This window comes from Passer domesticus, chromosome 9 (genome assembly GCF_036417665.1).
Source record: "Passer domesticus isolate bPasDom1 chromosome 9, bPasDom1.hap1, whole genome shotgun sequence".
Classification (NCBI taxonomy): Eukaryota; Metazoa; Chordata; class Aves; order Passeriformes; family Passeridae; genus Passer; species Passer domesticus.
Genome location: NC_087482.1, coordinates 12,203,395 through 12,217,721, shown reverse-complemented (window position 1 = coordinate 12,217,721; position 14,327 = coordinate 12,203,395). Strand labels below are relative to the sequence as shown.

Genomic DNA, 14,327 nt, shown 5'->3' with positions numbered 1-14,327 from the left:
CGGGTAACTGAAGGGAGCCTTTGCACACAGAACAGGCGATGGGGCTCAGAGTGACCCAAACAACGCCGAGAGCCCCTGTGCCTGCCAGCCCCGCGGGTCCCCTGGGCGCTGCCTGTCGCCGTGCTCCCCCTCTGGGCATGCCGCTGAACTTGGATGGCTTTGTCCTCTGGTTGTTCTTCAAGGATGGAGGCTTCTTGTAAATCTCTGCCTACAGTTTTGGTAGGAAAGATTGGTGTTCTTGTGGTGCCTTGAGATGCCACTGGACAAAGAAGTTAAAATCTGAGATGGAACGCTGTATTTAGCAGAGTTTGTTACTGCAGGGCTTAGAGTGTGCATTTATCAGAGATTGCAGGGTGAAGTAAACGGAAAGAAGGAATAACTCAAATCCACTGAAATAAGTTGAGCAATAAAGTCTCCTGCAATGGAGCTTGTCAGATAAGGTGTTAAAACAGGCAGCACTCAGGCTCCACTGTGTTAAACCCCTCTACAGATGTGTCTCGGGTGTTTCTTCCCTCAAGTTTCAACACAGCAGCTTTCTGAAAACCTCTAACATTTCACAGGTCCTGAATTTTTGATGCTGATATATTGCTCAGAGTACCATGAACAGATTTGTGTGGACAGAGATAAATTCTTCTGTTTAAAAGGGGAAAGGCAGTAAAAATCAGAAGTGTTCTTCTCACGTAGCCTCCCACTCCTTGTGTTCCTTGTTTGTATTTTTTACCAATTCCAACCTGTCAGGCTGTGCTGCTTCCAGTTCATGGCCAGAACACCCTGGGGATGATAAGGAGTGGTGGGGCTCACTCACCTTTGTCCTCGAGGCATTAGCAGGTGAAATGTGCTGGGTGTTCGCAAGGGACAGTGCTCATGGGCTGAGCTTTGGAAACATCAAACTCATTTTTATCAGTCCCTGAATAGGGTTAAAACTCATGGGTGATGAAGAACTTTTGCATCCTCGTGGTTCTTAAAAGATCTCTTGATTTCTCCCTCATGTTTCTGTTGTTCAGTTAACACCCTCTGGTCTGGTTTTGATGTGAAATAAAGTTGGGTCCTGTGGAGCCCTATTTCTGTTTCGGGACATTTTCCACAATTCTTAATTTGCACAGTGTTTTAGAGTCTTTGCAAGGCATATCTCCCATGATTTTTATTTTAACTGCATGGTTCGTGTATTAAAAATTATTAAATAATTCTCCTATTCTCCTATTTTAGGAAGAAGTTTTTCCTTACCCAGAAATTAGCAATGAAGAACTGGCAGAAATCAACCAGTTTGTGGGACCTGTTGAAAAGTTCTTCAATGAAGAAGGTATATTATTGTGTTTTTATCCATGCAAGTGATTTAGTGATTACAAAATTATTTCACTATAGCAGTTCTATAAGGTGTTTCAAACATTTAATTTAGTTTATGCATTTATTGCTGCTCACACAGTGATGCTGATTCTGTAGCATGTCCATTTGTGGCTTTTTTGGGAAGTATTTGGGTGCTGATCAGAAGAATTAAATCTCCAAAACAGGGGAAAAACCAAGGATGTAAAAGAATTCTGGGATAAAGATAGGATTTGAAATTGGTTTTAGCTCAGCTGAATTGTGCTTCTAACTACTTCATACATTGTGATTTTTTTTTCCTAGTTCTAGTTCCTAGAACTTTATAGCTGTCCTACTCTGGTAAAACTGACCGTGGCAAAATGCAGCAGAGATACTCAGAAATGCTGGCTCGTTGAGGAGTTATGAAAAATCAAAAGCATTTCTGTTTTTTCAGTATTAGAGTAATAATTCCATTTGGGAAAGGCCTTATTACCCGTGTGCATTCCAGAGAGCATTGCAGGGTGTCCTTCCATTCGTGCTGCCTTGGATAAGCCAATTCCAGAGCAATTGCAGAATAGTGGTTTGCACAGACAGCAATTTCTGGGGCAGTTAAACAGCACTGTCTCAGCCTTCCCATTGACAGAGGTTTTCCAAACTCTGTAGGAGTTTGGAGAAGCCAGTGATTGTCACACATCACAATTGGCGAGATCCAGGTGATTTTAACTGTAAAATTGTAGTGTTGCTCACTGACAGTAAATAAAGGATTTATTCAAATTACATTTTTTAACTCTTTGCTCTGTGGGGGGGAACATGGTTCATGGAGTAAACAGCCTGATGTTTAGGGAAGGAATAAAAGGGTCAAATTATGGAGTCTGGAGAAAGTATGATTCCTGTTTGTTTTCACTGCCATGGTACAGAACAGCTCTCTTAATCCCCCAAGAATCTTAAAATCTCCTAAGAACAAGATTTTCTAATTTCCTCATTTATGTACTTTTTTTTTTCTTGTATTCACAACCTAGACTTAGTTCAGATAGAAAATCCTGAAAATACTTTGCTTATTCCAGTCTTGGAATCTGCTGGCATGCAGAACCAGTAGAAATGTTTGAGAAAATGAAATAAATGCTGTATTTTTCCCATTTCCAAGTCTTTTTCCTGAATATGTCATGAGGACAAACAGGATGGTCAGGCTGCAGCTAGAAAGAAGAAATTCTTGTGAAGCTGGGAATGAGAAGGGTCATGAGTGACTGTGGCCCTGGTGGGGGAATCCTGTAGCCTCCCAGCTGCTCTGGGCACTGAGAAACACAGTGTTAAATGAGAAAAAATTCTCTATTTGTAGTGGACTCGAAGAAAATCGATCAAGATGCAAAAATCCCACCCGAAACCTTACAAGGACTGAAGGACCTGGGTCTCTTTGGCATGCAGATTCCAGAGGAATATGGTGAGTAAATGCCACAGAAGAACATCTAGGGGTGCATTTTGTGCCGCTTTTGTACCTCTCCAGTTAAAGCTGCTACATTCCTGTATTTCTGTACTTGAAATGGATTTTTGGGGGAGCGGGGAAGTGGCACAAAAAATGTACTGAAATAAAACCTGGTGCCTGTTCCAGGTGGGCTGGGCCTGTCAAACACCATGTATGCACGTCTGGGAGAAATCAGCTCCCTGGATGGCTCCATTGCAGTGACCCTGGCAGCTCACCAGGCCATTGGGCTGAAGGTAATGCTGCTGCTCTGGGGCCAGGGCTTCTGCACAGATTGCATGGAAAAGGTGAAGTGAAAAATGTGGGGCTTAGGGGGAGCAAATCAGAATTACTGGCAAAGCATAAATCAGGTTGTTGGTGTCTGCAGCAGCCTCTGCCACTGGTTCAGTGTGAGACAGAAAGGCTGCATAGGAAGTACACAAGGAAGTTACTATTAGGATAATTGTTCTTAGGTGAATGAGTCCAAGTTGTTTTTTTTTTTTTTAATTGGCTAAACTTGTTTAAAGTACCTAGAATAAATAGAATTGAAACAGTATCGGGGGGCTCAGGTGATGAGGAAGGAAAGAATTCAGAAAAGAGGAACTTTGGCTGGCTGGGGCTGCATGTTGGGGGGCCTAGAGGAGATAACTCATCTGAGAGAAAGTGTGTCAGTTTTGAACTTGAATATAGCCATAGGTATTTACCTTTTTAGTGCTGGGTGGATGGCAGAAAGAAGCTTGAAACCACACTCAGTTTGTTATAGCAAGAGAAGATTCCTTGTGGAATTGAGCAGAGAATGCTAATGAAAAAATATTTTAATGACTGACAAATAATACAGTCTTGTTGATTAAACTGTCTCTTGCTATGCCATAAAACTTGCAGATGAAGCTTTCTGAACGTGCTGGAGCTTGTCAGCTCCCTGTCTTTTCCCACAGGGTGATGCTGCAAAGTTTCCTGTGCTTGTTTCTGCAGGGGATCCTCATTGCTGGCACCGAGGAGCAGAAGGCCAAGTACCTGCCCCGCCTGGCCTCGGGGGAGCACATTGCTGCCTTCTGCCTCACCGAGCCCGGCAGGTGCTGCTGCCCCACAGCCCCACAGGGGCTCACTGCCTTAGCTGCATTGCTTCATACCTTCAGGCTTCTTTATCTGGGGCCCATGGCTTCAGTATATACATCTGTGGCTTAGTTTTGGTATTTCAAGGAACACTCCAATTACTCTTTCCCCAACATGCTGCTTTTGGCAGTGTCCATGAAATCCTTGATTCTTGTTCTCATCCCAGGAATTCATTTACTTGAAAGGATGCTTTGTGCTACGTCAGAAATAATGTGCTGTGACTGTTCTGGGATGCTTTCAGTTCTTATTCAAAATATAAAAGCCTGTTTTGAAGGAGCTACCAAAACTAAAAGGAAGAATTTTTGTTGTCACTTAAGTGAGAGGCTCATTGTGTGTTCACATAGCTCAAAGTGTAGCTCCAAAATGTTGCTTTTGTGGCATTCTACACATTCTGGTCAGGTTATAATCCTGATAACATGGTAATGAGAAGAAATGTCCCCTCAGGTAACTTTTAGAACTGTTCAGTCTAGTGAGCTTCCTTGTTAGTTAAAAGCTAAAATTTATATACTGCTATTTAAGACCCCCTCCTTTTTACAGAATAGGAAAGAGGGGGAATATGCAGTTTTGTTTTTTTAAAGCATGTTTACTTGTTTAAACATTAATAACTTGTTTGTTTTCTAGTGGGAGTGATGCTGCATCCATCCAGACAAGGGCAACCCTGAGTGAAGATGGGAAACACTTCCTGTTAAATGGCTCCAAGGTACCTACTCACAGACTGGGAACAGGAAAGGGGTTTCTTACAAATGTAGGAAGTGTTCTTGTCTTTTGCATCAGTCTGGAACTGGGAGGTTTCCAAGCTAGAGGAGAATGACCCTGTCAAAAAGATTAGGCACAAAGGGAATAGAAAATTATTGTTAGAGAATTACTGCATTAAACTCCTGGTAAGGAAAATGGAAAACTACCCTGGGTTCTTTCTCTGTTGGCCATTTGTGTGTTCAGCTTCAGGGCGGGTTGGTTTCTTAGTAAATCAGCCCCTTCCATGACAGCTTAGGTAAAAGGAAACCTGAACCTGTATTTGACATCTCTTCATTCTGCAGGCTAGATTTTAAAATACAACTTGATATTTAATTAGAAATAGGTCTGCCTGGAACCTTTCTGTTAAAAGAAACCGTGACAAAAGCCAGTCTTGAAGAAATCAGAGATGTCCTGGTTTCAGCAGTATTGGATGCGTTGCAGACTTGGTCTGTAGTTGTTGATCCATTTGTGGTGTGAAGAGACCCACCCTGGGGGAGAGGCTGATCAGAGAATTTCTCATCAGAGTTAATTTTTGGCCACAGGGTTTGTCCAGTCTGCATTGCCCCTGTATCTCTCAGGTGCCAGCAGCAGCAGGATGGACCAGCTTTTGTGGAAATGCACTGTGGATTTTAATTTAATGCATATTGATACTACATTCTGGTTTTAAAGTTGCTCTAAACTGAGCACATGTGGTCAGCTCTCCTCAGAAATGTGCTCACCCTGGGAGCAGACCCTCATTAGAACTGAAGGGAAGGAACAGCAATTTTTCAGCACTCTGTTCTTTTCCCAGCCTGTTACAAAACCCTGGAGGGCTGTGCCCACAAAATCAGCACATTTACCTTTCTTACATATCTTCCCTCTCTCAAAACAGGTCTGGATCTCCAATGGTGGCCTGGCCAGTATTTTCACAGTGTTTGCCAGGACAGAGATTGTGGACAAGGACGGGCAGGTGAAGGATAAAATCACTGCTTTCATCGTGGAGCGGGACTTCGGGGGCGTCACCCATGGGAAACCCGAGGATAAACTGGGCATTCGAGGCTCCAACAGTAAGAGCCACCTAAAACTGTTAGCAGAACTTGTTTTCATAGTTTAAGGTTTTATTTTGGTTGGATCATCTGAATTCAGGGGCAAATCAATACGTATTCCATGTTACAGTATAAGTTTCATGTTTCTTTAGCTGGCTTTTCCCAGGAGCCCTTCCTGACGCAGGGTCTGAAATAAGAAATCCAATTTGTGGAGTTCATTCACTGTGCAGTGAAAGAAATCATTCAGGAGACTCAGTGGCCAGTAGGTTTAATCTAGAAGTCCACGTTCTTCAGCTCTTCTAAGCTTTGTAATGATTGCATCTTTTCACCATCTTGGTGACTGTTCAGTCAGTTCCTTAGAACTAGAAATAAAGACCAAACTGTAGTTCTCTGTTTACACAGTGTATATTCATAATATTTTAAATATTTTACATCAATAACTGATGTCAACTACAGCCTTTTCCCAAATTCTCACTTCTTTGGCGAAGCATGTATAATTCTGTCATAAACAATGCATTAGGAAGACTTCATTTCCTGCTACAAATACTGACTTAAGTTCCTGAATGTCTTTTAAGTATTTCTGTGTCATATTTGATCAAGTGTTAATTCTGTGTTTCAGCCTGTGAAGTACATTTTGAAAACACCAAAGTGCCTATAGAGAATGTAATTGGAGAAGTTGGAGGGGGATTTAAGGTAAGCAGTGGAGAATAACTACTGGTGATTTATAGAAGTCTGAAGGAGGCTGTTTCCCCCCGTGCTGAAGTTTCCTTGTGGGTGGTGTGAGCACTGCCACACTCTAGGGTACAGGAAGAGAGATTCCCCCATTGATCTGTAAATTGGTGTCACTGGACAGTGCACAGTGTGCCATCATCTCAGATTTCTGTGTTTCTTCTCTTCTTGTTGGGCTTTTGGTTGTTTGTTGTGGTGTCCCCTCAGAAGAGGGAGTGACTTCAGCTGCCCTTCTGCCCTGAATGGAGGACATGTCCTCTGCTGGTTCCAGAGCAGAATGTGGGAAGGGAGACACCCTGGCACAGGCTGTGTGGATGTCACAGGGAGTGCTGGAGGCATGCCCAGCTCCAAGGTGCCCTGGCTGTCAGGTGCTTCTCCAGGGCTGCCCTGTTGCACAGGGAAATGCTGGCAGGACCCCAGGAGAGAAAACCACAGGTGGCCTTGCTGTGTAACCTTTCTCTGAGAGTGTGACCTGGGGAGTTGCTAACCTGCTCTTACTCCTTCTCCATTTCTTATTCCTGCTGTAGCAGGCAAGTCCAGGCCTAAGTGCTAAAAGAAATTATTTTCCTTAATGTAGTAGAGATTAAAAGAAGATTGTTATGGTGCCTTCCTGACAAGTTAAAATGTAGGACAGTGACTTCTTTCCTAACAGGCTTTGACATGAGTCACCCATGTTGAGAAACAACACTACAGACACCAGACTCTAAAATCTATTTTTTTTACATTATTGGTCTGTATTTCATTTCTATACCTCCTTTCTTATCCCTTCTGTGATGTGTTGCTGAAAGCCACCTGAGGCAGAGAGCAGCCATCACAGGTCAGCTGCAAGGAGAAATACTGTGGTTTTCTTCATCTGATAAACTGGAGCCGTGCTGTCCAGCTGGAATGTTGTTTACCAGCTGCAGATAAATGCATTTTTATCTACATTTTACCTTCATCTAATTAGAGATTATTTCCAAGTCACCGGATCATCTACTTCAGATACAAAATTGGATGTAATGGGTGGCAGGAAAAGCCCAGTTTTGAAGCACTTTCCTTGGGATGCTGAGAGCTGTGGTGGCTGATGTGAGGGCACTCTCCAGGACTGGCAGTGTGTCCCAGTGAGGAGTGAAATCCAGGGAACACAGAAGCAGGAAGCAGTGACCTAAGGAGAATGTGGCCTAAACCCCATCTGTTTCTTCACAGGTTGCCATGAATATCCTCAACAGTGGAAGATTTAGCATGGGCAGTGCATCTGCTGGAATGATTAAGAAGTTGATAGGTGGGTGAATTGGGAGCTCTGCATGGCTGGGTGCCAGCAGAAACTGCTCTGCCTGAGGCAGATCATGCAGGACATTCAGAGTGGGAGCAGGAGTCTTGACCTTGTCATAACAGGCTTTGATATCTTTAAAACACGAAAATATGGTTTTGAAAAATTAAATTAAATTAAAAGCCTGCTTGCAGAGGTTTTGAAATAAAGGTCTTTTTCCTTTTGTACAGTGTAGATTCAGTTCATAGAGTGGGAGGTTATTGCCTCTGTTGGACTTCCCTGAGGTAAAATGTTATTCCCAACAAAAAAACCTCTGTACTATTGATTTTAGAAGGTGTAATCTCCCCTGGAACCTCCCACCTGAATAACTGGCTCAAAGCTGCACACAGTAACTAGGGCTAAAACTGCTTTCTGCCAATTATTAGCCAAAACAGTAACAGAAGTCTCTCTAACCAATTAGCACCAAACCTGATCACTTCTCTTAAGAGTACAGGTTCATACCTCTGGTTCAAAAGCCTTTGACAGGCTGGTCCCACACTTGGTCAACATCATCAGTGTGAGGGTGATTTTCACAAAGTGCTGCTTCTGGAACAGCCAGGGGGCTCCTGGGCACAGACTGGAATGTCACCGCCCAGGGAAGGACACCAGCTGCTGGAATGGTCTGTCACAGCCCTTCTGAGAATGACTTGTTTTTCTTTCTTTGAAGAACTGACATCAGAGTATGCTTGCACCAGGAAACAATTCAATAAGAAACTCAGCCAGTTTGGATTAATTCAGGTAACAAAACATGAAACACCTAAATCTCTGTGCGAAGTGCCAGGACATAGATTGCATTGGGTGTATTTTGGCTGTACTGGTTTAAAGGATTTGCTAGAAATTTGTGTGAACCTGGTGCTGACTTCTGTACACTGATCTTTTAAATGTCCAGAATGATAAATGTATAAAAGTATTTTTTATTTATTGTTGTTTCAAAGTGGTACTTTTTATTGATTGATTAATTTGATGATGTAAAACATATAAGAACTGCAGGTCTTTTTAAGTTTGAGGGTTGATTGTGGACTTTTGCATCTGAATTTCTGTACGATTCCTCCTGTTGCTGTGTGGCAGGAGAAGTTTTGTTTGATGGCTGTGAAAGCCTACGTGGTGGAGAGCATGGCTTACCTGACTGCAGGGATGATGGACAGGCCAGGCTTCCCTGACTGCTCCGTCGAGGCTGCCATGGTCAAGGTAACCAGGGCTGGGAAAAGGCTCAGTGTTCAGCCTGCAGAGGGCTGAGAACTCAGGGCTGCATTTAGAGGAGAGAAGCACTGCAGCCAGGTGGAATGACAGATACTGTTCTGTCTGTACCCCACAAGCTCAGACTCGTGCAAAATAAAACCTGCAGGGAACAGGTTGAGAATGTCACAGCCGCTGAGCTGGCGTCTGAGGAGGCCTCACATGAGCACTGGGACACTCAGTCACACTCCAGCTGCCATCCTGGCCAAGCTGCTGCTGTGCCAGCTTTCCCAGGGACCTGATGGCACAACAAACCCTGTGGAATATCCAGTCTGTGCCTGTCAGGGTGTCCCTCATGGTCACTGCAGAAAACTCCTGCTCTGGGCTCCAGCCAAGCAGCTGCAGCTGCTCTCCCTGTGTGGGGCTGCCCCTGTCCCTGGAATGTGGAGAGTGCCCTGTGCATTGCATCACTAAATTTGACAAACCCCTGAGCCACAGGGATACTGCTCCAGGACCGGTGTAACACACAGAAAACGCTGCAGCAGTGTCCTGTGGATACAACCCCAGAGCAGGGCATCCTGTGTTTATTGCTGATTTATTATCTACTCTCTGCTGATCAAACCCTGTTCCATGGCAGGTGTTCAGCTCTGAAGGTGCCTGGGCATGTGTGAGTGAGGCTCTGCAGATTCTTGGAGGCCTTGGCTACATGAAGGATTATCCTTATGAACGCTACCTCAGAGACACCAGGATCCTGCTCATCTTTGAGGCAAGTACCAGGATCCCCTTTTTCTGCAAACTGCAGTTCACACCTCCTATAAAGGGGAGTAGAAACCTGAAGGTTTGATTGACCAGGATCTTGTTCCTTCAGCTGCAAAGTCTCTAACAGTAAAACTGCAGGACTAACCTTGTTTTCTTTGGAATATCAATAGTAGTTCCCTATAATAAAATAAGCTATGATGGCTTTTACAGACTGACCACAGTGTGAGTTACAGCAGTAACCTTTCCTCTTGTGTGCTTCTCACAAGAGAAGCAGAGAAACTCATAAAAGATCAACTTAGACATTTAATTAACTTATTGATGGCTATTTAAATTAAAAGAAAGGTTGGTTCTGAAGCTTGTTCTCTTTCCAAGCTGGATTGTCAGTGACCCATCATGTGCACATCAGAGTCACTGTCAGACTTGATTTTAACTCAGCTCATTTTGAGCAGTTCTACAACTATTCAAATATTCCTTCACTGGAACAGTGCAGAGCATTTTTAATCAAAATGCATTTTGTCTGTTTTCTTTTACATTGGGGTATATTTGTGTGTTTAATGATGAGGGGCTCAACTTCTGCAATGCCCCATGAAATCAGAATTAAAACTGAGATAAAGCAAAAGGCGGCAGTTTATGTGTGGGGAGAGTCATCATGTGATACTGGAGCAGTGGGAAGAGCACAGGGGCACAACAGACCTGCTTGGGAAACACTATTGTAAACTCTGGTTACCCACCTTCTCACTTTCTCTTCTGCTTTTTCCAGGGCACCAATGAAATCCTGAGAATGTACATTGCACTGACAGGGATGCAGCATGCAGGGAAGATCTTAACTGACAAAATTAAGTATGTTCTTATTTATTCTTAATAGTTTTAAATAAACTAAACAGAATCAGATAACTTTATAGATAAGAGGACAAACTGCAGGGAATACCTGCAGTATTTCTATTTATTGTCTGTAAAAGTTCACTGTTACAGGGACTCTGTGTTTTTAATGGGATGGTTCATAGATTTAGGAATTGTAGCATTTAATTCATTTTATCTTGGACTTTTACACAAGCTGTAATTATTTCTTTTAAGACCAGTAATGAATATTTTGTATCTGAATGAAGTTGTATTGACACAACAGCTGCATTGTGCATATTGAGTACTGGTCTCTGGAATTCCTTGTGGGTGTCTTGGAGAGCAGCTGATGACTCTTAAGGCTCCACAGTTGTTCTCCAGACTTCACAGCAGTGGATCAGGACTTAGTGCTAAAGTATTTGGAATTCCAACTGGTTGTGTCTGAACCTCTTGGAATTTTTTTTAACAGCCATTCTTTCCCCAACATTTCAGAGCAATCAAGAAAGGAAACGTGGGAGTGGCGCTGGGGGAGTTCCTGACCAGGTTACAGGACACCCTGGGCAGGAAGGTGGATCTGGGGCTTGTAGGTGACAGTGGGGTGGTGCATCCCAGCCTCCAGGTAAGGGCCTCTCTGCTGAGCTCTTGTGTTTGTTCCCTTTGCTGCTTGCCACAATTTCATCTCCTGGTTTTGCAAACCAAAATGTATACCTAGGGGCAGTGAGATTTTCCAGGGTAAGCAGATGTTGGCACCATGACAGGGTAAGAAGTTACAGTTATTGTCCAGGTATCAAGGGAGGATGAAGGCTGCCCTAAGCCTGTGTTTATACCAAATCCAGTTTTAGATCCATTTGGATAATTTGTATAAATTGAGCCTTCACCATATGAAAGCGTTTTTAATAGCTGCCCTTTGTTATAAGGTTAGTTACAAAACAGGAGTTTTTCCTGTTTAATTGGAACAGAGTTTCAGGTCAGAATGACTGTGAATTACACATACACATACTTGCTTAATCACTTAGGAAAAGGTTTTTATGACCAAAAATGAATGTTCTGTTAATAGGAAAAAGATAAGGTATATTTTTCATGGGGCGTTCTGTTAGTTACTTTTGTTATCATAAGCCTATACTAAAAGTTACTGAGAGTAAACTCCAGAAAATTGTAATGGATCTTTGAGAGAAAGAAATGTGCCTGTCTGGCTTTTAGCAGCAAGGTGGATGAATGTTAAAAAAGAGAAAATCCAGTATCCTCTTTAAAGGGGGTGGGGGTATGTTGCTTTTCTGTTATAAGACTACTCAAATTGTTCTATTTTGTGTTTTGTTTTATAGGAGAATGCCAAGAAACTTGAAGAAAACATTTATTATTTTGGAACTACAGTCAGGGGCCTGCTAAGTAGGTTTGGCAAGGTAACTATTTATTTTGTCTGTTGTCTTTGTTACTGAGTAGTTTATCCTCAGGGCCCCACTGGAACCTGCAGGGGACTGAGTGTGGCAGGACCAGCACTTCCTTCACATGACACCTTCTCACTGGGTGTGAGAAAACACACTGACATTAGGTACTCAGTGTAATGGGCAAGTTACATTGTTAGAACCAAAACCAAAGTACCAGCACCCTCAGTGAATTGGTTGTTTTCTTCTTGTGTAAGCACAAATCCTGCTGCTACAGGCATTTAACAAAGTGGTTTAAGGCACACATCAATATTACAATTTTACAAGTAGAATTTAAAAGGTGCAGCTTAGTAAACCCAAAACTAACAATGATAATTTCTGACCTAGGCTAGAACGGGTTTATGCGAAATAAAGCTGGACCTAAACATGAAGTATGGACAGTGATATTTGGTTAAAGTTTTAAATTGGCAAACCACAAGCAGATAATGATTTTCTCTCTCCCAGACAATAGTGGATGAGCAGCTGGTGCTGAAGAGAGTGGCAGATGTGGTGATTAATTTGTATGCAATGACTGCAGCCATCTCCCGGGCCAGCCGCTCCATCAGCATCGGGCTCAGGAACCATGACCACGAGGTGAGTGTCCCTCAGCACCAACCATTCCCACTCAGGCTGTGCTCCTGGCAGCAGGCAGGCTGCATCTCTGGGGAATTACAGCAAACTCTCCCATAAAAGTGCAGCAGAACGTAGCTAAACCTGCCAGAGTGCAGGAGCCTCTCAGGGGCTCTGCTTGTTGAGCTGCACACTTTCAACATGTTTAAAATACTTCTGTAACACATACACAGACATTTAGAACCTCACCACAACTCTGCACGTTCTCTCAAATCTGTTAACACCATGCAGTTCTTCCCAAGCTCTTTCCATATAATCATTAATAAAAACACATAAGCACAACAGTATTTGGGCAGCACAGCTCAGGTCAGGACAGGACAGTGCTTATTTAGTAGCTCATGTAAAGTTTCATGGTAACAGTGGTGTTGCAGCACAAGAAAAATTTGCTCCAGATCAGTGTGAAAACAAATCCAACGTGATGAAGGTTTGGCTTTGGCCTTGAGACTTTGCTCTTTGTGTGAGCCCTGCTCTGGATTGATTCCCAATCAGTCTTGGAGTAGCTTTTGGGCGAAGGCTCATCCCAGCCCTGAGCCTTGGCAGTTCTCTGGCCTCAAAGGGACAGCTGAGGCTGCACTGCACATGGCTGGGGTTCAGGGCACCATCATCAAAGAGCTTTGAGATGTTTCAATTACTGTATTCTTACTACATGGTTTTTGTTATGAAATTCATTCACTATTTTTAAACTCAGTTTTACTCCTTTTCCAGGTGCTTCTTACAAATATCTTCTGCACAGAAGCCTATTTCAAGAATAATTATGCCATGGCTCAATTAGAAAAATGTAAGTACTATAAAATAGTTCTTACGCTCTTCTGTCTTTCAGACTGTAATCAAAAAAAGGTGAGTTTGATGTGACCAACAGAAGAGTTTGGCTCCGCTTTTAATTGAAACAAGCAGCAGAGCTGGAACCTGTTGAAAAGAGTCTCTTCACTTCATAGCTAAAGCCAACTGCAAGAGTTCCTTATTGAGGAATATAATATCTACATTTCATGTATATACTTCTGACAAGTAGCTGATAGAAATGAGGGATTTGGACTCTTTGGGAAGTACTGACCAGCTGGGCATTGGGTCTCTGAAGCTCAGTCTGTAATAACCAATCTTTTTCAATAGAGAATGTTCAGTTTCTTCCTGGCCCTCACACTCTTGCATTTGTGTTCAAAAACACTTCTTGAAAGAAATTTACAACAGCTCTTTGTGGTCCCTTAGTTGACTTTTCTCTCTTTCTCCACAGATGCTGATGAAAATCTGGATGATTCCATTAAAAAAGCTGCAAAGCAGATCCTGGAGAAGAGGGCATACATCTGCTCTCACCCTCTGGACAGGACCTTCTGATTCCTCCCTGAGAGCAGGCACTCATGAATGTCAGTCAGGGAGGAATTTGCTGCAGTTCCAGTATTTGGCATCTTAAAAGCATCTGTTATTTAATGTCTTTACTAAATGTAACTGTGTAAAATAAAACTTCTTTCTAACCAAAATTTCATAGGAAAAGGATAAATACAGAGATTTCATTTAAAGCTGAAGTTATTTTATTACAGACATACATACATATATATATATATATATATATATATATATATATATATATATATGTCTGTTTCCCCTGTAACTGGATAAAGACAGGTGAGGTTTAGATGGGGAGATGTTTCTTCCTAGGAAGGGACTGTGGGGTTTCTCAGTATTTTTGTACTTCAATCAGCTGCTCATTCACTGAGCAAGCTTGAGGATTCCAGGATGAGGGAAGAGATGAGAATCTTGACTCCATGTTTCAGAAGGCTGATATATGAGGATATTATATTAAATTAAAGTACTACACTACAACTATATTAAATAGAGAGAAAGAATTCATCAAAAAGCTGGAAGGG

The 14,327-nt window shown here is 42.6% G+C and overlaps 1 protein-coding gene across 1 annotated transcript; it reads left to right on the top strand.

Moving 5' to 3' along the window:
• The first annotated feature begins 2,635 nt into the window (after positions 1-2,635).
• Positions 2,636-13,979, top strand: LOC135307641 (complex I assembly factor ACAD9, mitochondrial-like). Its single transcript, XM_064432043.1, has 16 exons — positions 2,636-2,737; positions 2,906-3,012; positions 3,728-3,828; positions 4,490-4,568; positions 5,475-5,649; positions 6,248-6,321; positions 7,543-7,618; positions 8,313-8,383; positions 8,714-8,833; positions 9,459-9,587; positions 10,341-10,420; positions 10,910-11,036; positions 11,740-11,817; positions 12,304-12,432; positions 13,174-13,246; positions 13,697-13,979. The coding sequence occupies exons 1-16, from the start codon at positions 2,716-2,718 to the stop codon at positions 13,795-13,797; spliced, it is 1,542 nt and encodes a 513-aa protein (XP_064288113.1). The 5' UTR covers positions 2,636-2,715; the 3' UTR covers positions 13,798-13,979.
• The last annotated feature ends 348 nt before the right edge of the window (positions 13,980-14,327 follow it).